A 26,591-nucleotide genomic window follows, 5' to 3' on the forward strand; every position below is an offset into this window, starting at 1 on the left:
AATATGTTTGTTGAAATTTGAGTCCAATAAATTTAAATATTAAAAGAACATTTGACTTAAGATAGCAAAGTCATCGAGAGTTTTCTACTCTATAAGCTTTATTGCTTCACGTTTCATATGTAGTAGACCTCTTATCCACTTCAAATTGATTTTTGTATTTGGTTATCAGGTAGGAATTCAAATGAATTTTTTTCCCCATCTGGCCATCCAAGTGATCCAGCAGCACCACGTAGGCAAACACCTATCCTTTCGCAACTGTAGCTCAGTGTTCCCTGTCTAATAAATCAGCTGACAAGGAGGCGTCAGAGAGCTCGTGGGGACAATCCCACCATCACTGAGCTCCATTTTATATGAAGCTCCCTCATGTACAGGGAGACTTCTAGCCTCTTTAATTACTTTGGTCTGTGTCTTAGTAAATAAGGAGGGTCTTCAAAAAGTTTCTGGAAAAAAATCCATTATCCTTCAATTCCATTTTTCTACAGATTTTTTCGACACCCCAAACCCCCACCCCTTCCCAATATTTATTTAATGTATTTCATTATTTCAGAAGTCTGGCTTAACATAAGTGAGGGAGCGAACTATCTTTTATTTTTGGTTATTTGCTGCGTAACGTCCCCTAAGTAACTCAAACTCTGATCATCAGTGCCTTCGTCTGTCAAATGGAGTTGATATTAGTCTTACACAGCTCCTGGAAGGGATGATTACAGGCAACTGCTCCCTATAGAACACTACACAAACACAATTTATGGAACTCTTACTCAGTTACCGCACGCTCTTAGTTTTTATATCCCTAGCTACTCACTGCCATCCACTCAATTCCGATGCACAGTGACCCTAGAGGACAAGGCAGAGGCGCTAGTTAAGAGTTTGTGAGATTTTAAATCTTTTTTTTTATTTGAAATACAACTTTATTCTAACGAAAAGGAATGGGATTGACAGTTAACAAACAAAACAGCACCACTGAATATTGTGATGTGACTGTAGCAGTCTTGTAGTTGAATTTCAAGAAAGAAAAATGTGTTCCCAAACAGCTAGATATGTGGGTTCAAAAAAAAAAAAAGAAAAGGTTTTTAACTGCCACACTCACTCCGAAGCCCATTCATCTCCTTCAGTATCCCAAAGATGAGCACATTCTGCATAGCTATGTAATAAGAGTGGCAAACACACTGCACCACTGACATCACAGAGCAGTTGCCTATAAAACTAGACTTCTGACGCTGGGCTCCAGCTTCGTTCTCTCACAGGTCATCATCTTCATCCGGGAGAGCGGTTGTCTGCGCAACCTCTAAATCATGATCACACTGGGCTGCCAAAGCTGGGTCCATAACAACCTCTGGTGGGGCCAGAGCAGGCATGGCAACAAACTCCAAGTTAGGATCGCCAATGAGTTTTCTAGCAAGCCAAAGGAAGGGCTTTTCAAAGTTGCAGTTGCTTTTGGCAGAAATGTCATAGTACTGAAGGTTCTTTCGGTGGAAGACAATGGATTTTGCCTTAACTTTCCTGTCCTTAATATCCACTTTGTTGCCACACAGCACGATGGGTATGTTTTCACATACTCGAACCAGATCCCTGTGCCAGTTAGGCACATTCTTGTAAGTAACCCTTGAGGTTACGTCAAACATTATAATGGCACACTGGGCTTGAATATAACGGCCATCTCTCAGTCCTCCAAATTTTTCTTGACCAGCTGTATCCCACACGTTGAATTTGATAGATCCTCTGTTAGTATGGAACACAAGGGGATGGACCTCAACACCTAAGGTAGCTACATACTTCTTCTCAAATTCACCAGTCAGGTGACGTTTCACAAATGTCGTTTTACCAGTACCACCATCACCCACCAGTACAAATTTGAACTGGACTTGGGGTTCTCCTTGGGCGGCCATCGTGATGGATCTTCCAGAAGCGTCTCCGGGCCACGTCTAACTGAGGGATGGAAAAATGGCGGAAGCGCAATTCAAATGCCCGGAGACGCAGTCGACGCCGGCGCGCGCGCTCAAGCTTTTAAATCTTTACCAGAGCAAACAGACTCTCTCTCTCTCTCATGGACACTCAGGGTTTGAACCACTGACCAAGTGCTTAGTAGCTTAATGCATGGCTCACTCATGCATCAGAGGTCCCTGACAGCCACAGGGTATCAATGCTGTCCTCTGAAATAACTATCTACAAAGGTTGAGTAGCAAAAAAAAGGTCCCCCAGGACAAGGAAGGGTAAGGACCAGGCTTGGTGGTGATCATGGAAATCAAAATGCACTAATAGTAGCAGAGAGATTTAACAGTCAGGAAATTCTTCGCAATTTCTACAACCCTCACAACTTTATGACACTCTACTCCTATAATATCTGTCCCATCACCCCTCACACTCTGCAAATTGTGAAAATCCCACTTTTGTTTGCTTACCTGTACCATAATTATTGTCCTAAACTGTATGTACACCAAAATCTAATTTTTACAAAAACTATATATTTTACCTCTGTATTTTTTGCATCTAACAAGATCTTGGCTGAAAGTAATAAATATTTTAAAGGTGAATTTACAAAGGGAGGTACCAAAGCCACTGCCCTGGAGTTGGTTCTGACTTACACAGACCCCATGCAGGGGTTCCTAGGTTGTAAATATTTACGGGAGCAGTCATCTCCTCTTTTCCCAGTGGAGGGGTTGATGGGTTCCAACCGCTGCTCTTTTGGTTAGCAGGCCACAGTGCAGCCCACTTCCGCCATCACGGCCTTGCAGTACTGCTGACTCCCAACAGGTTAGACTCCTGCAGCCCTAACTAAATTTCTGAAATGCTTTAGGCTTCACTGCTGTGAAGTTTAAAATGCATTATAAATTTTTCTTCCTTCCTGTTGACTTGGGGCAGGAGTACACACTACTACTGTATATGTAATAATATCACATTGGATTTTTCATTAAACAATTATGTACCAAATACCTACTCTGTGTTTTAGGTACATTGCTTGGTAGGAAGACCATGACAATAAAGGCACACTTATCCCAAAGAACTCGAGTAAAGGACATTTGAAGCTGCTGTGCACTGTCATGGAAATTATTTTTTGTTCTCAAATATACAGAAATATAGAGAGCATCAAATTATGCAATAATTACAGCTGTACTTATTTTTTTCTGGTCTGATTTGCCAATTAGGAATGCCAGTTCCTTGAGGGCAGTGATGCAGTCTCCTCTTGGCACCTATTTTATGTAAGGTGAAACTGGCACACACCGGGCACCCAATGTTTGCTGAAAAAAAAAAATGTAGTGAGCTTTAGATGCAGCTTGATGCTTTATTTTTATTTAGTTAATCTAGACTTTTTGCAAATGTCCTCTAAAGCTTCAAAAACAATCACAGAACTAACTTCTTTTAGGAGCCCTAGTGGCGTAAGGGGTTGTGTATCGGCTGCTTGCCATAGGCCAGAACAGAAGTTCAAACCCACCAGAACTCTGCAGGAGAAAGATGAGGCTTTCTGCTCCTGTAAAGATTTACAGTCCAGGAAACTTTCACAGGGGCAGTTCTACTCTGTTCACATCCTTCCTGTGAATCAGAAGAGACATGACGGCAGTGCGTTTGGTTTGTTTGGGAGTGTCAGTTACAATGCCACATTCCCAATGAACTTCGGTGTGCTTTCCTGGTTTTATCCCACTCAAATACGCTTCTTGTGTCTACTCAGGTGTTTGTCCTCTGCTTGCAGTGCTAACACGTCTGTCAGTTCTTCTGCTATTCCCATTACATATTCCATTGATATCTGGGCATGCAACTACAGAAAGGAATGTCCCCGCATAGCATGCTCTCCTCCATCAACAACAGAGATTCAGCAAAATGTTAAAGCAGGAGGACATACAATTTCAATGACTTTTTAAACGTGACTTTAGGTTCTGCTAAAGGAATTGTCTCATCTTTTAAACATACTGCCACCTTTAGGAAACAGGGGTGGGGGAGGGAGGCACCAAGAGCACATCTGGAAGTAAGACCAATTACATTTCCCAGAGAATGGAAAGGGATCTTTGTATTGATCTACTGATATCAGACACACAAGAATTTAACCCCGAGCTAACATAGTCATTAATGTGCTATTGTTGGTGAACTGTAAATAAAAGCAGTCCTAAAATACCTAGGAAGACTGTTAAAAGCCAGACTACTGTGGAGCTGTGACCAAGAAAATACAAAACCACAGTGGGTAGGGGCGGAGGCTTTGGATTCCAAATGACCTCAGTTGAAATCTCAGCTCTATCACTTATTAAATGTGGGGCCTGGGAAAGTGACGTCGTTTTGCTGAGCTTCAGTTCTCTCTCATCTATCCCTCAAAGACAGTCACGAGGATTAAATGAGACAATGCTTGTAAAACTTTAGTACAGTATATAATACATGATGGTGATTTGGGGGAACAAAACCAACCAAAAATGTCCAGAGAATGAACGAACGGCTCATTTGACTAGAGCTAAAATCAACCGGTAGGATTCAGTAGTACACAGAACTAAGCTGGAAAAAAATGTGACTGATCTCAACATTCCATTAAACATTCATAAATAATAAAAACTTTTAAAATGTAGACAGAGGGTGCTGTTCCTTTCACTCAAACTCCTGCCACTTGAGAACATGGCTCACTCAACACAATTAAATACCTATATATATTTTAGCTTCTCACAGTGTTTATTTTTTATTATTTCTTTAACTTTGGCCATCAACAATTTTGGCAGTGACATGTGCTACATTCTCTTGATTTTTCTGGTCATAGATCACGTGAAAGCTGACAAAGACACATTAGCTTCCCATTCCACAATTTATGTACATTTTCTTTTGTTAGCTTAGCTGGAATCCCTTCAATCTAATAACACTTCTCCCCGTCCCTTGGTCCCTTATTCCATTCGTTCCTTTATTCCCATTGCCCTTCCTGCCTCCTAAGCTTTGTTTTTGGACAAATGATGTCCTTCTGTTTTGAAAGGTAGTTCTAGGTCACAAATTCTCCACAGGAGGTATTATGCACTTTATAGGTTTGTCTATTGTTTGGCCAAAATGTGATCCTCAGGGTGGGTTCTGTTTCCAAGGGTATGTAAGGGCCACAGTCTCCATCAGACCAGTAAAGCTGGCCTGCTTTATGATTTTGAATTTTATTCAACATGTTTCTCCTACTGTGTCCAAGACGTTCCACTGCGATCCTCATCAGAGGGGTTGGTGATGGTAGTGGTAGCAGGGAACCATCTGGTTTGTGGCCTCTGGTTAGCAAAGGCTGCGGCTTGTGTAGTCCATGAGTCCTTTGAACTAATTCTATCCTGAGTCTTTGGTGCTTTTCCCTCTCCTTTGCTCTGCATGAGGAATAAAAAGCTGCATCCTAGATGGCCACTTGCAAGCTTGGAAAGTTCCTTTTGCTACCCACCCAATAGGATGTCAGACACTGTCTTTGTGGACCGTGCTAATCGGCCTAATGTCCTCAGAGGCTGTGGTCTCCAGTCAAGTCCAGTGACTCATCCCTCAAGGTTTTGGGTATGGCTAAAAAAAAATCTCACCCCTTTGTCCACTGTATGCCCACCAGCTGATCCTCAAGGAAAAGATGAAACGTTCTGCTCTAGTGAAGTTTTAAAGCCTCAGAAGCCCACAGGAGCTGGTTGTTGTGCAATGTTGGCCTGGGTCACTGTGAGTTGAGTTGAAGTAGATGGCAATAAAAGATGTAGTATCGGCCACTGTCTTCTTTTACTCCATGTACCTCCCAGGGTCTTCTTTTACTCCGTGTACCTCCCAGGGTCTTCTTTTACTCCGTGTACCTCCCACTGTCTTCTTTTACTCCGTGTACCTCCCAGGGTCTTCTTTTACTCCGTGTACCTCCCAGGGTCTTCTTTTACTCCGTGTACCTCCCAGGGTCTTCTTTGCCTTATTTGAGGCTGACTTCCCGTTTCTTGTATATTGCTTTTCCCTTCACCACAGTTAGTACATGTCTTCTTTCTAGTGTGTATCAGGACTGGAGGAAGGCTATTAACGGCCTACAATGCATAGATGTGACACAACCTTGTTTGCTGAAAGTGAGGACGACTTGAAGCCTTTGCTGACAGATTAAAGCCTTCAATATGGATTACACCTCAGTGCAAAGAAAACCAAAATCCTCACAACTAGACCAATAGTTAATATCATGATACACTGAAAAAAGATGGAAGGTGTGAAGGATTCCATCTTGCTTGGATGGACAACAGATGCTCGTGAGAGCAGCAGTCAAGAGATCATACGATGCGCTGCACTGGGCAAATCTGCTACCGTGTGCACAGTACAGTGCTACACAGACCTTGCTGAAGTACTGGAAAACAAGCACGTCACTTTGAGAACTAAGTGCGCCTGACCCGAGGCACAGTATTTTCAATTGCCTCGTATGCATGTGAAAACTGGACACTGACTATGGAAGCTCGATGGAAAATGGATGCATTTGAACTATGGTGTTGGTGAATACTGTAAGTATCATGGTCTGCCAAAAAAACAGACAAATCTGTCTTGGAAGAAATACTAGCAAAATGCTCCTTAGAGTAGAGGCAAGGCTGGGGACTTGGTCTCACATACTTTGAACACATAATAGGGCAAAACACAACAAAAAAGAAAGGCCTTCAACGAAATGGATTGACACCGTGGCCGCAAAATTGGACTCAAGCATGGGAACAATTGCGAGGATGGCGCAGGGGCCGGGGTGGGGTGGGGTGGGGTGGGGTGGGCCGGGGCGGGGGGGTGGGACGGATATACTGACACTCAGAAATGGACACATTGGCACCTAACAACTCTTCCATTAATGATTTTTTTTTCTCTTTTCTTCTTCCACCCTTGGTAACTATCAATGAATGCTATTTTTGGTGTTTTCTTAAAATGTTATAGTAGCATTCTCAAATTTTTATAGTGTCTGATTTATACAATATTTGTCCTGTGACTGACTTACTCAGTGTAAAGGCCTTCAAGCTCATCAGCCTCATGAGATGTTTCGTGGCTTCAGCTTCATCCTTGTAACGGTGAATAGTAACCCATTATGTATATGTATCATAGTCTGCTTATCTATTTACTCACTGATGTGCACTGAGACTATTTCCATCTTTTTTTTTCTATTGAGAATACCGATGACAAGAATATGAGTGTGCATCTATCTACACATTTTTCTTTCTCTTGAATATATTTATATACCTAGTAGTGGAATTGCTGGATCATATGATATTTTTAGTTTTTTAAGGAAGGACCATAGCATCCTCCAAGTGGTTGTACATTTATCAATCACTCCAGCAATGTATGAAAATTCCAAAGCTAACCCTTGACAGCGTTTACTGTTTTCTGTTTGTTTTTTAAATCATGGCTTATTATTGCTGGAGTTATGATGATATCTCAGTGTTGTCTTGATTTGTTCTCTCTAAAGTAGTGGTTCTCAACCTATGGGTCTTGACCCCTTTGGGGGTCAAATGACCCTTTCACAGAGGTCGCCCGATTCATACCAGTAGCAAAATGACACGAATGAAGTAGCAACAAAAACGATTTTATGGTTGGGGGGGGGGGGTCAACACAACATGAGGAACTCTGTTAAAGGGTCCCGGCATCAGAAAGGTTGAGAACCTCGGCTCGAAAGCCTAGTTATGGAAAGCACTTCTTCCCGTATTTGCTGGCTTTCCTGAATGTCTTCTTTGCTGAAGTATGTCTTTATGTTCTTAATCCATTTTAAAAATAGGTTGACTTTTTTATTACTGAATTTTTCTATAAATTCTAGATCTTAGTTCTTTGTCCAAAATGTCATTGCTAAACATTTTCGCCAGCCTATAGATTCTCATTTTCTCTGTTTGGAAGAGTCTTTTGATGAGCATAAGTGTTTAATTTTGGGGTCTCATTTATCTAGTAAATCTATTGCTATTTGTAAATTTTTAGTTATGCTTGGTATTCTTTTTATACCATATGATAGGGCGACTAGCATTGTATCTATTTGTCTTTCCATGATCTTTATAGTTTTATATTTATTTCTTTGATCCAATTTGAGTCCATTTTTATATACAGGGTAAGGTACAGGTTCTGTTTAATATTTCTACAAATAGACATCTAGTTTTGTGAGCACTACTTGTTAAAGAGACAGTCTCTTCTCACTTAACGGACTTTGGTCTTTTGTGGAAGACCAGTTGTCCTTAGTTGGATGGATTTACATCTAGGATCTCAAGTTTGTTCCACTCATCTATGCCTCTGTCGTTGTACCAGTATCAAGCGATTCTGACTACCAGAACCTACCGGGTAGGTTCTGAAATCCGGCACTGTGACATCTCCTACCTTGCTGTTTTTCAGTAAGGTCTCACCAACACAGGGCCTTTCCTTTCCATATCCAGTCAGTGACTGGTTTTTCTGTCTTGCATCATATCTATAGATCCCTTTGGGTAGTAATGCCACTTTCAGTGTGTAGTCTACCTTTCTGTGAGCATGATATGCTTTACCATTTATGTAGTTCTCTTTGGGTTTTTTGCAGTGTGTTCTGTAGTTTTTAGGTATAAGATGTTTTACAACCTGGGTAGATTTATTCCTCAGTATTTGGCTTTTGGGGGTGGGAGCTATTGCCATTGGTATTGTTTTTTAAATTTCTTTTTCTAAGTTCTCTTTGTTAGAGTAGAAGAATCCAATTGATTTTTATTTAAATCATTTTACTGGGGGCTCATACTCACAATTGATTTTATATGTTGATCTTGTACACTGCTGAGTTTCTAAATCTCCTACAGTTCCAGTAGCTTTCTTGTGGAATCTTTGGGGTTTTTAATGTGTAGACTTCAATTGTGAAGATGGGATAGTTTAACTTCCTCCTTGACCATTTGAATACCCTTAGCTTCCTTTTCTAGCTATGGCTTCCAGTAGAAGGTTGACAAAAAAGGGCATCCTTGCCTGGTTCTTATTCTCAAGGAAAATGCTTGCAGTCACTCTCCGTGGAGAGTAATGTTGACGGCTGGTTTAGTACAAATGCCTTTTACTATATTGAGGAATTTCCCTTCCAATTCCATTTTGCTGAGAAGTTTTAACCTGGGATAGATACTGAATCTTCTTAAATGGATTGACTCTCTTACCTGACCCTGCCCAGATGCTACCCCTTGTACCCTATGGCTTCAGGAAGCATGTTAATATGTGAAATCATTTAGAACTGTTAAAAAGACACCCATCAAAACGTGAATAGTAGTGGTTTACAGGTAATTTTCTTACTGCGTGCATGCTTTCTCCCTACATGTTTTAGAATCATCATGAAGTATTTTCCTAAGGAAAAATAACATTGGTTATTCTGAAAGTTTGATTTTTCTGTACAGTAAATTGTCCATATAGTTTTATGTCAGTTGGTGTTTTATAATACAGTTTTTGGGGTGCTTGCTAAACTAACACGTCTTTTCATCAGACAGTCCAGAAAATTGAAATCCACATAGTAGAGTCTTCTTCGCATGGATCTCTGCACAACAATTACAACTCTTCCTGCTCTTAGGATGTAGGTACTGTTACCTAAAAGGGATCTGTGCTCTGGTTTCTGTCTTTTCACACACAGCTCAATTTCCTAGGAAAGCTCATCCCTGCATGTCTCCCCAAGTCTCCAGAACTCAGAAGAAACACCTTCAGGTCTTTTCTGAGCACACTAAGTATTCTCAATCATTGCAGTTTCTCTCCTATTACCGGTACTGATAACAATTTGGATGATGTAATTATTCTCTGTCTCACCTACAAAACTGAAATTTCTTGAGACTTTACCTACTGCTTGTACTATGGCCACAAAGCTACTGTTGTTAGCTGTCTTTAAGTCAGTCCCTAACTCACAGTGACTCCATGAATAATGAAACGAAATGTTCCTGGTTCCATGTCAATCCTGTATGGAGAACTGGACCACTGTGATCTATAGGGTTTCCACTTGCTGATTTTCAGAAGCAGATAACTAGTCTGTCTTAGTCTGAAAGTTCTGTTGAGACCTGTTCAGCATCACAGCAACATGCAAGCCTGCACTGACAAGCAAGTGGTGATTGCACATAAGGTTCACCAGCTGGGAATCGAACCCAGGTTTTCCTCATGGAATGCACTAACCTTGAATGGATAAATGAACAAATGAATGTCTGCTAAAATTTAAATTTGGGAACTCATGAAGGCACTCTTTCACAAGTGAGTTGGCCATACCGCTCAAGTTTCTGGAAACTTCCATTGCAGCCCAGTCACTTATGCACTTTGTAAATGTGGTATCACCTGATCTGTCACTTGCTGCAACGGGCACTAGGATCTAAGATGCCTGCTCCAAAGCAAATCCTTTATCACCTATCTTGTTGAGAAGACTCTGTGACACCAGATGGAGATACGTCTCTTCAACAGTTCCTAAATGTCTGCCAGCCCTACTTTTATTGATAACTGAAACACACAATTCACACATTGAATTCTCAATGAACTGATAGATTTTATATGTTATCCCACAAAACGTTGTTATGCAGCCAATGACTTGGAAGCCCTTTCTGTCAGGAAATCTCTACAGAGGGAGCTACTAATAGGAGCACAGTTGAAATAACAGGCTCCCACATGGCACTCTGACAGACTCAAAGGCACTCCTGCAACTACACGGGGAACTTAAAACATCAGAGTAGTGTTCAAAACAAAAGAAAACCAAGGAGGTACCAAATCAGCATAAATACTTCCAAATATTTGGCTTCAAAGCATAAATGTAGCATGTAGGCTTTCTCCATCTTTTCCTGTCAAATCCTAGGAAAAACTGACCATGCTGCAGTCATCTACAACAGATCTTCAAGTACTTGGTTTTAAAATACAGACCAATTTGCACTTGAAAACTCAGATGCCTGCATACTCCCACTGTCACAGCACACCAAGATAACCCTTTCAGAGGAGGCTGCTGGCAAAACAGATCTCTATTCATGGGTGAGAACTGTTTCAAATGAACGGAGCAAAATGATAGCATACTTTCTATAGTCAACTGTCAGGGGGAAAAAGTCATTTGCTCTGGTACCAGAATCTTTCTTTCTTTATGTTTTTTTTTTAAATCTTTTTATTGGGGCTCATAAGGCTCTTATCACAATCCGTACATACATCAATTGAGCAAAGCACCCTTATACATTCGTTGCACTCGTCATTCTCATAATTCACCTTCCACTATCTTTATGTTTTTTAAAAGGAAGGGGCTGAATTTCAATAGTTGGTTAAGGCTAAAGGGAAAGTAGATGTGAAAGGTTAAGATTTTTAAAGGAATGAGTTTATATCTACTTTCTTTAACGTTGCTGACGTTCTTAAACCAAGATGCCCGTTACCATATAGCTTTTATGGGCTCTCAAGTCTAAGTTATCTAATCTGCCTCGCTAGGGTTGTCGGGAGGTCCAGGCCACAGAAAGACCTTAGTCTAGAAATCAGTCACGTGGTGTGACAGAACTGCCACATGCTGGCATAATTATGCTTGTGTTCTAAGACTGTGTACGTGCAAAGATGTCTAGGTGTAGTCATACACCCTACAACCATGACACCCTTGGGACAGGAGGACAAGTGACACACACAGCATTTCTGTTCTGATTTACTTCAGTTGGTTTCATTTAGCTTTCGTTTTAAGATGGCAGTCAGTGAAACTACCTGTAACTTTATGAAGCTCATATTTTGTTTTCCTTTAGAGCGTACCATTTAAACCTTGATTCTGTTAAAAAATGCAAGAGATAAAAAGCTCAGAAACACACCTTATTTGGCATCTTACAAAACAGTGTTCCACCTTCACCCTATCTTTCTGATGTCTTGCAAATGGAACAAGACCACTCATAAACAGTTAAGCAATGTGTCTCGGGCCACAGGACACTGCCTTTTCCCTCCCCCAGACTGGCGCTCCTCTCTTACAGGCAGTTCTATGGATGCCCCCGAGCAATTAAACTCCAGCCACATGAAGAGCATGCTCCTCACCCTTACCTCTTTATGGACCTTCCAACTGTCTACGGTCACATTGAAGAGAGCTTTGAGGGCCTCGATGGCACAGTCTGTCTCCTGAGGTGAGAGAGGAGGTCCAGGGTGGTCTACGGCCGATTCATACTCATCGGTCCACTTGATGCTAAAGGCACTTTCCAAGACCTGGGTTAGCAGCGGGAGTCCCTGGAGCTCGTAGCGCAACTGAGACCTGATGTCGGTGTGCAAAAGTGACAGGAGGAAGAGCAAGCGCAAATCAAAGCACTTAATGTCACTGATGTACTTGCGGTCCTTGCACTTTCTCAAAAGGTTACAGAGCTTTGCAGCAAGGTTAAGTTCCAGACTGAGCTGCTGTGCCATCTGACTGTTGAATACGATGTTACACAGACATTTTAAAGACTCCACAATAACTGGGAAATCTGACACCTTCTCCAAAGACTCATCCGACTCATTTAGCTTGGCTAGTCGCAGCAGTATCTGCATATTTTCCTTGGTCGTTACAGGAACTAAAATCTTTTTGTCTCTGGAGAGAATGCGGAGAACTTCCAGGCAGGACACTTGGCAGGTTGTTGGGATGTCCTTTACAAGGATCTTAAATATGCCTTCACAGAGTTTCTGGAAAACACGAATGAGAAAGCAAAGATTATTACACTATGCAAAACAGAATGGTTCTCTACCAGTGTATTTAATTGCAGTTTTAGAAAGGTGCTTATTTTATTTATTTAACTTCAGAACATCAGCACTGCAAGTGACCACTTAGTGTCCAAAGGTGCTTATTTTATTTATTTAACTTCAGAACATCAGCACTGCAAGTGACCACTTAGTGTCCAAAGGTGCTTATTTTATTTATTTAACTTCAGAACATCAGCACTGCAAGTGACCACTTAGTGTCCAAAGGTGCTTATTTTATTTATTTAACTTCAGAACATCAGCACTGCAAGTGACCACTTAGTGTCCTTCTTTCCCTTTGTTAGCTGCCAGAGTAGACTCTGATCACGGTAACCCGGAATGGAACTGCTCCCCTGGGGTTTCAAGGCTGTGGCCCTTTAGAAGCAGATCACCAGGCCTGTCTTCAAAGATGCCAGTAGGTGGGTTTGAACTACCAGTCTTTTCAGCTAAACCCAAACGGATTTATTAAAACACAGATTGCTGGACTTCGCCCCCTGAGATTCTGATTCAGGAGGTCTAGGTGGGGCCAGAGCCATGCCTGCCTCATGAACTCTCGGCTGATGCTGGGGCAGCTGGTCCAGACCTGAGAGCTACCGGACAAATGGTTAACAATGCACTGACACCACTTGGGTTAGAGGGGAAGGGACTAGGATAGAAACTGCCTGGAAGAGCACGGAAAGGCAGGCAGAGCTGAAGTCCAGCACCCTAAATCCCTTCATCTCTTGACTTCTCTGTGCTGAAGTACACAAGGGTGGCAAGGACATCTGTGGCATGTCAGTGTCTGGTCTCATCACCTTAAATGAGAAAAGCTACTACAAGTAGTAAGTACATTATAGCCAGTGATCTTGGGCTGGAGAGGTAACCAACATGAACCCTCGATCCATTGGAGGATGGTGATTAGGAGCCAAGTATCTGCCTAAGGTATCAGGCTAAGAAAGTGGGAGGCCAGGACTCAATGCAGATAATCTGGCTCCAATGTAATGTACCCTACACAACAATGACCATACCACAGCTACCTCACGTTTATTAGCTGTGACCTTGAGGATGTCACTACAAAAGGCCTCTTTCTTCATCTATACCATGCACTGTGACAAACTACCTTCTAAGGTAACTTTCTTCCAGATCCAGAATGGGAGGCTTTTTACTATGCATCTGTAAGCCTAGGATCAGCTTTGGCTTTAGCTATGAACCAAGCAAAATATGCTATGAAGATTACGCGAGCATTCAAATGATCTATCAGGATTCACATATGCTCTTAGGTAATTTTAAAAAATAAAAGTCAAGTTGTATACAGAAAGAAAAGGTCTTGCTTAACATTTTAGCTAGTTCGCCCCCCCCCCCATAGGATCTAGCAATCCAATAAAGGGTGTTAGAGCCTGCGCAGGGCCAGAGTGCGGATTCCGACTGCTGCTGCTGACCCTATGAGGAGGGGAATCTTTATGTGAGCAGGTAGCTGTACCTTTCTCCCAAGGACGCACCACTTGGCAGCGCAACATGCAATTCACTATGCCCCTGGAGCGCCAACGCTGTTAGAAACATATCCTAAACATGTATTACTCAAAAGTGTTGTCTTCAGATAGGTGTGCGTTCATAGTGATCGTGACTGAACCGTGCTCTCATAGGTACAACAAATGGAGGGCGTGCATTTAGAAATGCTGATGATAATTTGACTTGGCTGTGACACCAAAGATGTGGTTATTTCTTTTCATTAATGGTTCACTTCTATTATATGCAAATTCTATTATTTTTCAATTAGGAGAAAACAACAAGCCTTGGTCCTTCATCATAAACAACTCAAGAACTCTTGTTTTAGACTATTCATTTTCATTCCTGATAAGTCTTCTTCAACTATAAAACCAAGGTAGTAAAACTCTCAGATCCTAGAGTAAACAGAGCATGAATTTCCATAAACATGTTTTATCTACGCTTAAAGTAATTGCTAAGCATGTGGTGGAAACCGATGGGTGCCCACCAAAATCCATTCTCTCCATAAATAATAGTGTATCTGTGGAGAGGGCTGCAGCTGCCTAGCTCTATCATATCTCCCAATTAACCATGACCATGTGACTGAGCTCTTGCCAATGAAAGGGATACAGACATGTATGCCTTTGTCAGGTGTGGGTCATTAAGATGGTGGGCATCTAGCCTCCTCAGTCCTGCCCCTATTCTGCAGCCTAGAACTACACACGACAGCCCAGTCTGTAGAAGGAATGACACAGATGGCAAAGCATGTCTTGGCAACTAGGAATTCATGGAGCACAGCTTCCCACCGGCCTGGTAAATCATCTCTGAACTGTTAACTGAAAAAATACAATAAACTGTATTCCTAAACCACTTCTGCCTCGCGGTCTCTTTAAAATATAGCTCCATCAAGGCCTGCTACAGAACCTCTTGTGCCATGATTCCACAAGTAGCAGATGTCGTATTTCTTCTCAATGACTAAGCAACTATTATTATTGATGTCTAATACCAGAATTAGGTCAACATGGCCTAGCTGTGTGATGGCTAGTTTTTATATTCATTTACTTATTTATTTATTCACCCACCCATCCATCAAGGATTCACCCGGTTTCCATTTAATACATTCAAGGAAACATCCTTGGCACTAGAAACATATGATGAACAAGGTATGTTTAAGGACCTTCTTATCTAGGGGGAAAGAATTACAAGAAACACAATCTGTGGAGTACTGGGATAGATCTAAGCCTGGCTTTCTCAACCTCAGCACTAGGAACATTTCAGGCGGGTTAATTCTGTTGTGGCACGCTGTCCTGTGCAGGCTGATGTTCAGTGGCATCCCTGGTCTCCACCTGCTGGATACTGTTAATACCCCGACCTACCTAGTGAAGACACTCCAAACTCTTCAAGTCTTCTAGGGAGCAAAACTGCTCCCTGGTGAGAAGCACTGAGCTAATGGTAGTACAAATCTGACATGTAATACAACCTTTGGGGGATGGGGGAAATGAACCAATTCAGGGGAAAAGGTACTAAGGATCTAAGTTAATAGCTGTGAAATACACAGCTCAATTTCCATTCAGTCATTTCAAAGATATCCTAGTGCTTACTACATTCAAGGCTCCGTGCCAAAGGATAGGTGCACAGGGGTGCACACAACAGATATACTGGTGTGCCAAAGATAAAGTCTAATGGAGAGATAATACACAAATGAACAAGCAAATACACACACGTACACACACAAAAACCCCATGATTAAATGTTAGAAAGGACAGTGTTAGAGAATAACTTGAGAGAGAGTAAAATTTGTTACGTCCTGAAGTTGTGAAAGAGTAGAAGAAAGAACACTGCAAGCAGAGCCTTGTGTTTCCCGGGTTCTGGGAACCAGTGTGAGTGATGTTCCAGAGTGCTGTGTGGTGAAAGGGAAGGGTGAGGAGGGACTAGAGGGGGAGGGTGCCTAGGTTAGGATTAGGAGATTAGACTTTAGTTTACATGCTGAGCAAAGTCACTAAAGGAGTTTGAGCAGAGGAGAATTCTAACCCAATTAAAACATTTTAAAGATCACGTTGGCTGCTCTGTGAAGAATGAATGGGAGAGGTAGAAAGCAGCTTCAACCAGAATGGTAGCACTGGAGAGCAAAGAGAAGTGAGTGAAGCTGGTAAGTATTTCAGAAGGAAAATCGACAGGACTTGAGGATTTATTGTTTATGGGGAGAGGGAGAGGTCAGGTTTAAGCACTATAGCGTCCCTAACTGAAATGGGGATAACTGGCAGTGGAGAGCTTTGAAGCTTTTAGAATATGGACACATTGCTTGCGATGCCTATAAGAAAGCCGAACCGGAATCTGAATGTATTTGGCTGGAGCCCTAAGCAGGCATATGGGCCATACTTTCTACATTAGCAAGGGCACTTCCAGTTATAGGGATGGAGGGGGTCAGTTAGAGAAAAGTCAGCTATACATGCAGGGTTTTATTCCACACAAAATGTGCTTAAGCCTGACTCTACGGTCACTGGATGGCTGCAGACAAGTTGTCTAAAGTATATATTTGTCTTAGTCTCATTAGGGCACCTTCAGAAGGCTTCCAAGGGGATTTGTTGAGCCAGTCAATTCAAGACATAGAGGCCAGTACAGGTTATGGTGGCTGCTTTCGGGATTCCAAAGGTATAATCTTGAGTAGATTTCTCTCGAATGGTCCAAGATGGTTATGGGGGCCTATTAATAGGATGTTTGAAAAAACTGAAAACTTGCATGGGTGAGAAAAAGGCCAGAAAAGTTGCACTGAGGAATTTTTTTTCCTATCACAATAATGTGCTTGCTCATTCTTGGAGGGTTGTAAGAACTGTCCTATGAAAAATTAATGGGAAACTTTATCTCAGCGGTTCTCAACCTGTGGGTCATGACTCCTTTGGGGGGTTGAAGTACCCTTTCACAGGGGTCGCCTGATTCATAACAGTAACAAAATGACAGTGATGAAGTAGCAATGAAAAGAATTTTATGGTTGGGGGGTGGTCACCACATGAGGAACTGTAGGAAAGGTCGCAGCCTGAGGAGGGTTGAGAACCACTGCTTTATCCCATCTACTCTACAGTCCTGACCCTGCCTCTTCAGACTTCTTTTTGTTACCTAAATGCAAAGTATAGTTTAAAGTAACATGATTTGATTATCTTGAGGATGCTAAAAAGGCAGTTTTGACATTGTGTAAATTAAAGAACATAGAATTCTTTGGGAGAAGGAGTAAAGATCTGGAAACACCTTCTTCAGGGCTGCACAGACCTAGATGGTGGATATATCAAGAAGTTATAGCTTCACATTTTGAAATGTTTTGTAGTATAAAGCATTCTATGATTTTTTTAAAGCATTACGTTTTGACTTGACTTTATACAGAGAGTAAGGACACTCACTAAGTGAGAGCCTTGAAAAATGTCAATATTGAGAATTTGGGAAGAAGAGCCAGTTCACAAGATTGGGAGATGACAAAATAATAATTTATAAATTATCAAGGGTTCCTGAGGGAGGGGGGTTGGGAGGGAGGGGGGAAATGAGGAGCTGATGCCAGGGGCTTAAGTGGAGAGCAAATGTTTTGAGAATGATGAGCGCAACGAATGTACAAATGTGCTTTACACAATTGATGTTTATGTAAGGATTGTGATAAGAGTTGTATGAGCCCCTGATAAAATGATTAAAAAAAGATTGGGAGAAATCAGCCAGAAAAGCAAGGAGACATACAATCTTGTATCTTGGAAGGCTAGATAAGAGAATATTTTTGGAGGGGAATAGTCAACTTACAAATGTTGATCACTGAGTAAGTAGGACAGGGATTGCCAGAGATCTCTGGATTTAGCAACCGTAGCTACCAAAGACCTTCATAAAGGCAATAAGGCCACTGCTGATGAAAACTTAGGAGGTAAGAAAATGGAGAGAGGAAAGCACGCCTTTTAAGACACTGGCTATATGGAAAGTTTAAAAATAGAACAGTAATGAGGAGGAGGATATGGTCAAGATGGGTTGTTTTTCTTCCTTTTTTTTCCTCTCCAAGACAGGCCATACATGCTTGATGACTAGTACATACATGCTTGATGACGGGAATTAAAAATCTACAATTAATCCAGAGAGCAACAGGGAACTTACTGCAGGTTGTTAAGTAGGGGACTTCTATTAGATTTGTGTTACTCTAATAGTGGGGTGGAGGCTGTACAAGAAAAGGGAGCTGGACCAGAGCAGAGAGATCAGTTAAGTGGCTGCTACAGTTCAAAAAGGAGGCCTGGTGGCATAGTGCTCACCACGTCACTGCTAAACAAAAAGTTCGTGGTTCGAACCCACCAGCTACTTCAAGTAAGAAAGATGTGAGTCTGCTTGAGTAGCAGTTTACTGCCTTGGCAACCCTGTGGAGCAATTCTACTCTGTCCTACAGGCTGGTTATGAGTCGGCATCCGTGTGACAGCAGTGGGTTTGGGCACAGTTCAAGTGAAAAATGATAGCGATGTGGATTGAGGCAGTGGTAGGGAACTACAGAGAAGATTTTGTTATTGGTAGGTGCTATCGAGTCAGTGCCAACCCATGGCTACACTGTGTCCAACAGAACAAACCACCAAAGCCTCCAGGTTTCTAACTTGGACACCTGGCTTGATGGTAGCACAATTCACTCCCCATAAAGAGAATTCACTTCCCAAAGCTGACAGAAAAAGGGTGCTCTTGTCTGGCAGACATGTCTCCTGAACTTCCCCACAACCGACCCTTCATATAAAACGCAGTGAAATCATTCATGAAGGAGTCAGGTCTCCATAATCCATCTTTTTAAAGCTCATATTAAAACACTTAGTACAATAGCCTAGATCCAGGTGGAATAATCTACTCTCAATTACTTCGATAAACCTCTGTGCCATTTCTCATGTTATTTCCTAATCTCAGAGTGTCTTCCAAAGTCCTAAACCATTCCTATCTTCAAAGCTGGAGCCACTGTCTTAGTCTCTACATGCAGGAAGTAGCCCCTTCTACTCTTAAATCTACAGGACTTAATCTCTACCACTTTTCCACATGACTTGGAGCCCTGGAGGCTTACTGGTTAACTGTTCAGTTGCTAACCAAAAGGTCATTGGTTCAAACCCACCAACCACCCTGCAGAAGAAAGATGTGAACAATTTGCTGAGGTAAAGATTTAAGGCCTTGGAAACCCTGAGGGCAGTTCTACTCCCATCCTGTAGGGTCTCTGAGATCGGCTCAACAGTCATGGGTTTGGTTTTGATTTTAACACCTCTAATCTTGGGGTAAGGATGCCTGGTGGCTCTGTGTTGGGCTGTAATGACCAGCAGTTCCACAGGAGAAAGAAAGGGCCTGTCCATTACCGTAAACAGCCTCAGAAACCCGCAGGGGGCGCTATGAGTCAGCACTGAGTGAGTTTGTTGTTGTTTTTTGATCTTAAATATACTATGGAGTCTTCTTTTTCTTACCAACATTTAAATTTTCTTTGCGGGTGAGGAGTGAGGGCAGGGGTTCTCAGATGTGGAAGTGTGGCACCTTCAAAACACCGTGTGCTATTAGAACACCACACACAGACATTCTCTAGATGGCGAAAGCTGTGGATTTGATTTTCAGCTACTTAATTGACTGAACAAATTGACCAAGTTCTGAGAGTACCTAACTTCATAGGATTGTTTAAGGACTCAAATGGGAATGCAGATCGACACTCAGTAAACGCCATCGTTATTGCCCTAGCGACGTCGAGGCAGAACTCACTTTATAGTGCGTCACGTATTATGCTCTGTGGACACTGCCTGTCTGGCCAACCGAAGGTGCGCAGCAGCCCTTGGTTAACCAAGTCTAACGGTGCCGTTTCTCCAACACCAACCATGCGCTCACTTTGGGATTCTGTCACAGTGTGGTCTTACAATATCTCAGACTTTTCCTCCTGCTCTGTATCGTCCATCTAAGAGCTGCAGCACAGTATAGACATGAGTTTTATATGCACTGGAAAGCCAAAACATTCTGGAGACTCACTTCATTGCGAAATGCACCTGATTGCAGTGGACAAAAACAGATCAGCAATGTCTGCAATTCATGCCTGTGTAAGTCCTAGATAGTATCATCATGCTTTATTAAGAATCCACATGGAAGAGTAGACGACATGGGCTAAGAATCTGACAGACCTCCCTTTGCTTTGCAGTACTTCTGAGAGTTGGATGGGTTCACTTGGTTTGGTTAGGCTCTGGTGTCATTGCCTATATGCAAATTAAAACTCTCTGCCCTTGAGTAGTGTCTGCCTCAGAGCAACCCTCTGGACAGAGCAGAACGGCCGCTGTGAGTTTCCAAGACTGTCACTCTTTATAGGAGTAGAAAGCCTCATCATCTTTCTCCCTCGGAGAAGTTGGTGGTTTTGAACTGGTTGACCTTGGGGTTAGCAGCACAAAGCATTGCCCGCTCAGCCACCAGGGTTGTTTCATTAAGTGAGACGGTGGTACACAGTAAGAAGTAAACATTTACACTCTGAGGGCAAGGCATGCATGAAAGAAATGGAGAGCAGTACTTTAAAGGAGGCTCGTTTTCCTGATGGAAATCCTAGGCATACATAGAGGTTTTACATTTGTTTTCCCTCTGATGTGTCTAATTAGCATTTAATGAACCAGGGATTTTAAAAAAATCTTTACTATTGATGAAATTCAGGTGAAAATTAACAGATTAATTTATAATAGAGCTAAGGCCAATGGCTGAATAAGCAACTCAAACTTAAACAACAGTCAAAAGGGTAAACAAACCAAACAAAAGACAAGTTCTCATGTTTGTCTTATTTATGAGAGGAAAATGTAATACTCTTCCGGTCCGAGGTGGAAGTCAGGGTACACTGAGCTCAACTTGGGATCAACCCTAAAATAACTACATGCCAAGGATGCTGACGAACCCAACAAAACCAGTCCAGTTTCCACAGTAAGAACATGAAGAGGCAGAAGGGTGCTACTGTGATCGCCAAGCAGTAATGCATGTGGTGAGTGTACAAAGTCCTGCATAAAATGAGTCCTGTGCTCCAGGATGTTTGGGAAACTTTTAAAGGCTAATTAATCAAAGTAATAAAGAGTCTCAGATGAACTATAGGGGGTAGGGGTGGATCTGTTTGATTAAATCAACATTTCTGTCATTTCTTTGAACATAGAATGCTTCTTAAAAAAAACAAAAACACACCAAATAACTCATGATGAACCCAAGGGTAGCAGAGCAAAACTGTGCTCCAGGGTTTTCAATGGCCATGTTTTCAGAAGTTATTTCCAGGCCTTTCTTCTGAGGGCCTCTCTGTGGACTTGATTGGCCTACCTGATGGTGAGCATATTGACTAACCATCTGTATCGATACGTCAAGAGATAACACACAGGACTGGAAAACCCCTCTCATTTTAGAAATTAAACTGACTTCCAGAAAGGCTACGTGTGTTTCTGTCAGCACAGAAAGCTACACTAGGAAAACTGAATCAAACTGAATTAACACAGCCAGCTCTTTCCATTGTCTCGTGTCTGCTAAAGACAACTCAGGTAGGAGTATTCTAAACATTAAAAGCAATCTTCCATTTTTAGGCCCCATGAAGGGAATTACTGAGGATCCTTTTCCCCCCTTCTCTTAAATAAACAGATATATATCCTTAAACAGGGCTCTACTTACTATCTTTACTATTTCTATGTTTTTGTCACCGTCACAGAGGACCATCTTCTCGGACTGACGCTTTCTTCTTAAGAGTGGACTCCAACCCACCTTCTCCTCATGGCCACAATGTTAGCAGCCACCTACAAGCTTAATTTGCATTCCCACTGCAGCCTTCCAGTATCTCAATAGTGCGTCCCCACTGCAAGTGTCCACTATCCTATCCAGTGTGGATGGGGCGGGCCTCTGCTCTCAAAGCAGGCTGCGCATATGCATCTGGGAGATGTGGCACTGTGCCAGGGTTAGTCAAGTCACAGGACAAGCCTGGTGCATTGTCGTAAACAACTATTTAAACTTTACTAAAAGATTCATTTGAGGGTGCGGGTGGGGGAAGCTTCTCCAAGTAAAAATAAACAAACACGTAACAAATTGCAAGACAAATATGAATTTTTAAAGCCTTAATAAAATGAGATACCAGAAGAGCTTCATGGGCCTGGGAGGCTCCTTTGGAGGCTGCCTCTCTGGCGTCTGATGGTGAGGCCTCCACTCTACTCTGATGGCCATCACTGGTCACGTACCCTACAGGGGCCAATTTAGTCTGAAATATTGCTGAAGTTCGCGCTACTCAATCTGATCATCAAAACTTCGTCCCTCTGTGTACAGTACATGCGTGTATGTGTGTTTGTGTGTGTGTGTGTGTGTGTGTGAGAGAGAGAGAGAGAGAGAGAGAGAGAGAGAGAGAGAGAGAGACAAGAAGAGAAAAAGAGATCCAGTGCATGAGCAAGTAGGAGCAGAAGGGAGAATGTATTAAATTCTAAAATAAGCTTCCTATAATTAAGAGTTGGAACAATGGTACTAGTCCCTTAAGACAAAGTTATTAAAAAACTGTTTCATAAAAATACTAAACAGTTAATGACTTCCTGTCAGGAGCCTAAAATGTGCTTTTAATAAAGGTTAAAAAAAGAGGATTCTGGAGCTCAAATTCAGAATTTCCTTATAGAAGCTAAAGGCAATATTTTCTATATGAGTGCTCATAAAAAGTCCATGTTTATGAAACTAATATTACACAGTGAGTTTTGTCCTATGGCAGTGTGGGGGGCAGAGGTAGTTTTCAGGGTGTTTTTATTTAGTGGCTACTGTCATTTCGTGCACATGTACAGTTTTCAGCAATACAATCCTTCTGGCCACGTTCTCTCTAGCTCATGATCCTGCCAAAAAGACTGAAGAATTCAGAGTATTAACAATTATATAACTTTGTCTCAAGTTTCTTTGGTAATTAGCAATCCCCAAGCAGAAAAGTTAGATTATTGAGATTTCACTTATAGATGTGAAAGACAGCCTAAGTGCAAATGAAAATAAAACAGAACATGTCAGCCGCTGATGTGGATTCAACTGCGTCCCCCCACAAAACATGCGTTGCAAATTAAGGCAAAGTCCACTCAGGGGCAGTGAGAGCCCTGGTGCCATCATAGCAAGGTCAGCGGTCGGAATCCACCAACTGCTCTGTAGGAGAAAGGTGGGGCTTTCTACTCCCGTAAAAATTTACAGTCTCAAGGAAACTCACAAGGCCACTGTTCTACCCTGTCCTATTGGGTCCCTATGAGTTGACATCACTCCAGGGCCACGGATTTAAGAAAGTCCTGTGGTTATACTCCTATTAGAGAATGAGTTGGCTTTATTATGCTCATGAGACAGGATGTTATCATGACTCAATCTTTGTTAAGATAGAAAAGACATTAAACACAAACCAGCAAGCAGCCTTGGGTGATGTCAAGCCACATGAAGATCGCCCAAAGCAGTCTTGCCTCTAAAGATGGGGGAAGACTGATGCCAAGTCACAAGGAAGGCCCCAAGAAACCAGGAAACAGAAGTTGAAGAGAAAAACCTTCTCCCAGAGCTGATCCGAGAACAGCTTTCTCTAGAGCCAATGCCCTGAATTCAAACTTCTAGCCTCCTTACTATTGTGAGAAAGTAAATTTCTGCTTGTAAGAGCTATCCACTTGTGGTATTTGTTTCAGAAATACAAAAAAAAGCTGCACTTTTCTTCAATGGAGATAGAAATAAGTATCCCTAAACGGTTTCTCCTGCTACTTAAGGAGTCTTTTAAATATTTTAATAAGTCTTTCTTCACTGTCTGATGTGATTCATAGTAATACTATAGGACAGTGTAGAAATGGTCCAAAGGGCCTCCACTAAAGTACTCCCTCAATGCAAGAATACTTTGTTCTATTAAACTGGCATTCCATGATGCTCACCTTCCCGATGCGTTTGCTGAAGACAAAGCAGGTGCATAAGCAAATGTGGTGAAGAAAGCTGGTGGTGCCCAGCTATCAAAAGATATCCGTCTGGAGTCTTAACGGCTTGAAGGTAAACAAGCGGCCATCTAGCACAGAAGCAACAAAGCTCACATAGGAGAAGCACACCAGCCTGCATGATCACAAGGTGCTGAAGGGATCAGTTATCAGGCAGCATCAAAGAACAAAAAAATCATATCATTGTGTGCTCACCTCCCTGATAGATTGCTGAAGACAAATGGGTGCATAAGCAAATGTGGGGAAGAAAGGTGATGGTGTCTGGTTATCAAAAGATATAGCATCTGGGGTCCTAAAGGCTTGAAGGTAAACAAGCTGTCATCTAGCACAGAAACAACAAAGCCCACATGGAAGAACCACACCAGCCTGTGTGATCACGAGGTGTCGAAGGGATCAGGTATCAGGCATCATCAGAACAAAAAGTCATATTATTGTGAATGAGTGGGGGAGTGCGGAGTGGAGACCCAAAGCCCATTTGTAGGCCACTGGACATCCCCTTACAGAAGGGTCTTGGAGAGGAGACAAGCTAGTCAGGGTGCGATGTAGCAACGATGAAACACAACTTTCCTCTAGTCCCTAAATGCGTTCTCCCCATCCATTATCATGATCCCAATTCTACCTTACAAATCTGGCTAGACCAGATGATGTATACTGGTACAGATAGGAACTGGAAACACAGGAAATCCAGGGCAGAGGATCCCTTCAGGACCAGCAGTGTGAGTGGCGATACCAGGAGGGTAAAGGGGGGAGGGGTGAGTTGGAAAGGGGGAACCGATTACAAGGATCTACATATAACCTCCTCCCTGGGGAATAGACAACAGAAAAGTGGGTGAAGGGAAACGTTGGACGGTGCAAGATATGACAAAATAATTTATAAATTATCAAGGGTTCGTGAGGGTGGGTGGAGCGGGGAGGGAGGGGAAAAACGAGGAGCTGATGCCAGGGGCTTAAGTGGAAAGCAAATATTTTGAGACTCCTGAGGGCAATGAATGTACAAATGTGCTTTACACAATTGATATATGTATGGGTTGCGATAACAGCTGTATGAGCACCTAATAAAATGATTAATGAAAAAAAAGAAATGGCCCATAGGGTTTCCCAGGCTGGAATCTGTTGCACTGTGAGTTAGGCATTGGGCTACTAACTTCAAGCTCAGCAGTTCAAACACACTAACCACTTACCAGGAAGAAACATGATGCTCTGTGCCCACAAAAATTCACCATCTCCGAAATCTTATGAAGAGTGGCTATGTGTTGGAATCAACTAGATGGCAGTGAGTTTAATCTTTATGGAAGCCAACTGCCGCATCTTTCTCTGCAGAGCAGCAGGTCCATTTGAACTGATGGCCAGTCAGTGAGCAGCGGAGCTCTTAGCGACAGTACCATCAGGGATCCTTTCTCCACTGCCCACCGGAAATCTAGTCCTTCCAGTTAACACATCAGGAAACACAAAACCAGTTCCATTTACGGCACATTACCATTCACCACATGAGCGCACATCCTTGCCTTTAATCTTCAGTGAGTTCCTAAACCAACTCATAAATTTATTTAGGTATACCTTGTTTGATATAGGTAGTATACTAACAAGTCTGGAAAACAGGCACTCTGTAACAGCCAAACAAACAAACAAACAAAACCCCAAACTCACTGCCAAGAAGTCGATGCGGACTCACAGAGACCCTGTAGGGCAGGGTAGAACTGCCCTGTGAGTTTCCAAGACTGTAACTGTGTAGAGGAGGAGAAATCCCCGTCTTTCTCTCTTGGAGTGGCTGGTGGTTTTGAATGGCTGACCTTGCGGCTCGCAACCCAACATGCCGTCACCAGGGCTCCTTTGTAAGCAGCCTGGAATACTTCTACTCGGTGGTTGGCATAAGAGCGCTTCACCAAGTCTGTGGGAAAGTGTAGCAAAGTCTTTCCCGCATACGATATCTTTGGACTTTTCTTTAGTTTGTCTCCAAATGCCATCTATTGCTGAACACCAAGATGATTCACTCTCAACTAGTTCCTCCATATGCGAATGCCCGGCAGTTGGCTCTAGTGCTCTAGTGGCCCGGACCAATACAGAGGCTAACTGGCGGCTCTGGTGGAATGCTGAATGCCAGACACCGAGGAAAAGGCGACCGCTCTGAGCTATGCAGACACTGTCCCGGGCACAGGCACACACGGAGGGACAGGAGAAGCTCCTCTGGATTTGAATCCGACCGTCGAGGTTCTTCTGAACCACTAGTTCTGTTTCCTGAGCGTGAATCTTGAGAAATGTGCTCAATCTCTCTGAAGCTACATTTCTTCATTGGTAAACTAGCTTTAATAGTGATGGTAACTATAAGGTTACTGTACTTATTTAAGAGAGATGGCATCCAAACACGCATATGGTAAAGTCTGGAAAATGTACAGTGGAAGGAGAGAAAGTACTCGAGTCACACGCCAGTGCTACGGCCCTTACGGCTACATGCCCTTGGGTCAGTAACTTGGTATCAGCTGAGTCTCACTTCCTCATCTCTAAACACAGAAATGAGACCAAGAACTTACATATGAAATGGAAAACTTCTCACACAGTGCTGCTCGTGGTAGAGGAAGCAGCTATTGCACAGAACACGGTAAAGATGGCCTCATGAACGAAGAGAAACATTACTCTAGGAGTCTGACCTTTATCCACCTA

The 26,591-nt window shown here is 42.4% G+C and overlaps 2 protein-coding genes across 7 annotated transcripts in view; both read right to left on the reverse strand.

Moving 5' to 3' along the window:
* The window catches only part of RIC8B (RIC8 guanine nucleotide exchange factor B), a 161,620-nt gene that overhangs the window by 109,941 nt on the left and 25,088 nt on the right, over nt 1-26,591 (reverse strand). For all 6 annotated transcript variants that reach the window (XR_012784875.1, XR_012784874.1, XR_012784873.1 and 3 more), the window contains exon 3: nt 11,884-12,492. Coding sequence is in view for 3 of the 6 variants with exons in the window: in XM_075551038.1 (XP_075407153.1) it covers nt 11,884-12,492 (609 nt within the window). In the remaining 3 variants the exon portion in view is untranslated. The remainder of the gene's footprint in view (nt 1-11,883; nt 12,493-26,591) is intronic.
* Nucleotides 1,195-1,935, reverse strand: LOC142449812 (GTP-binding nuclear protein Ran-like). Its single transcript, XM_075551040.1, has one exon. The coding sequence runs from the start codon at nt 1,884-1,886 to the stop codon at nt 1,239-1,241; it is 648 nt and encodes a 215-aa protein (XP_075407155.1). The 5' UTR covers nt 1,887-1,935; the 3' UTR covers nt 1,195-1,238.

The sequence above is a fragment of the Tenrec ecaudatus genome, chromosome 6 (genome assembly GCF_050624435.1).
Source record: "Tenrec ecaudatus isolate mTenEca1 chromosome 6, mTenEca1.hap1, whole genome shotgun sequence".
NCBI classification, from domain to species: domain Eukaryota; kingdom Metazoa; phylum Chordata; class Mammalia; order Afrosoricida; family Tenrecidae; genus Tenrec; species Tenrec ecaudatus.

Coding starts and splice junctions, on each gene's coding strand:
- LOC142449812 (XM_075551040.1), bottom strand. CDS start 1,886: ATGGCCGCCCAAGGAGAACCCCAAGTCCAGTTCAAATTTGTACTGGTG.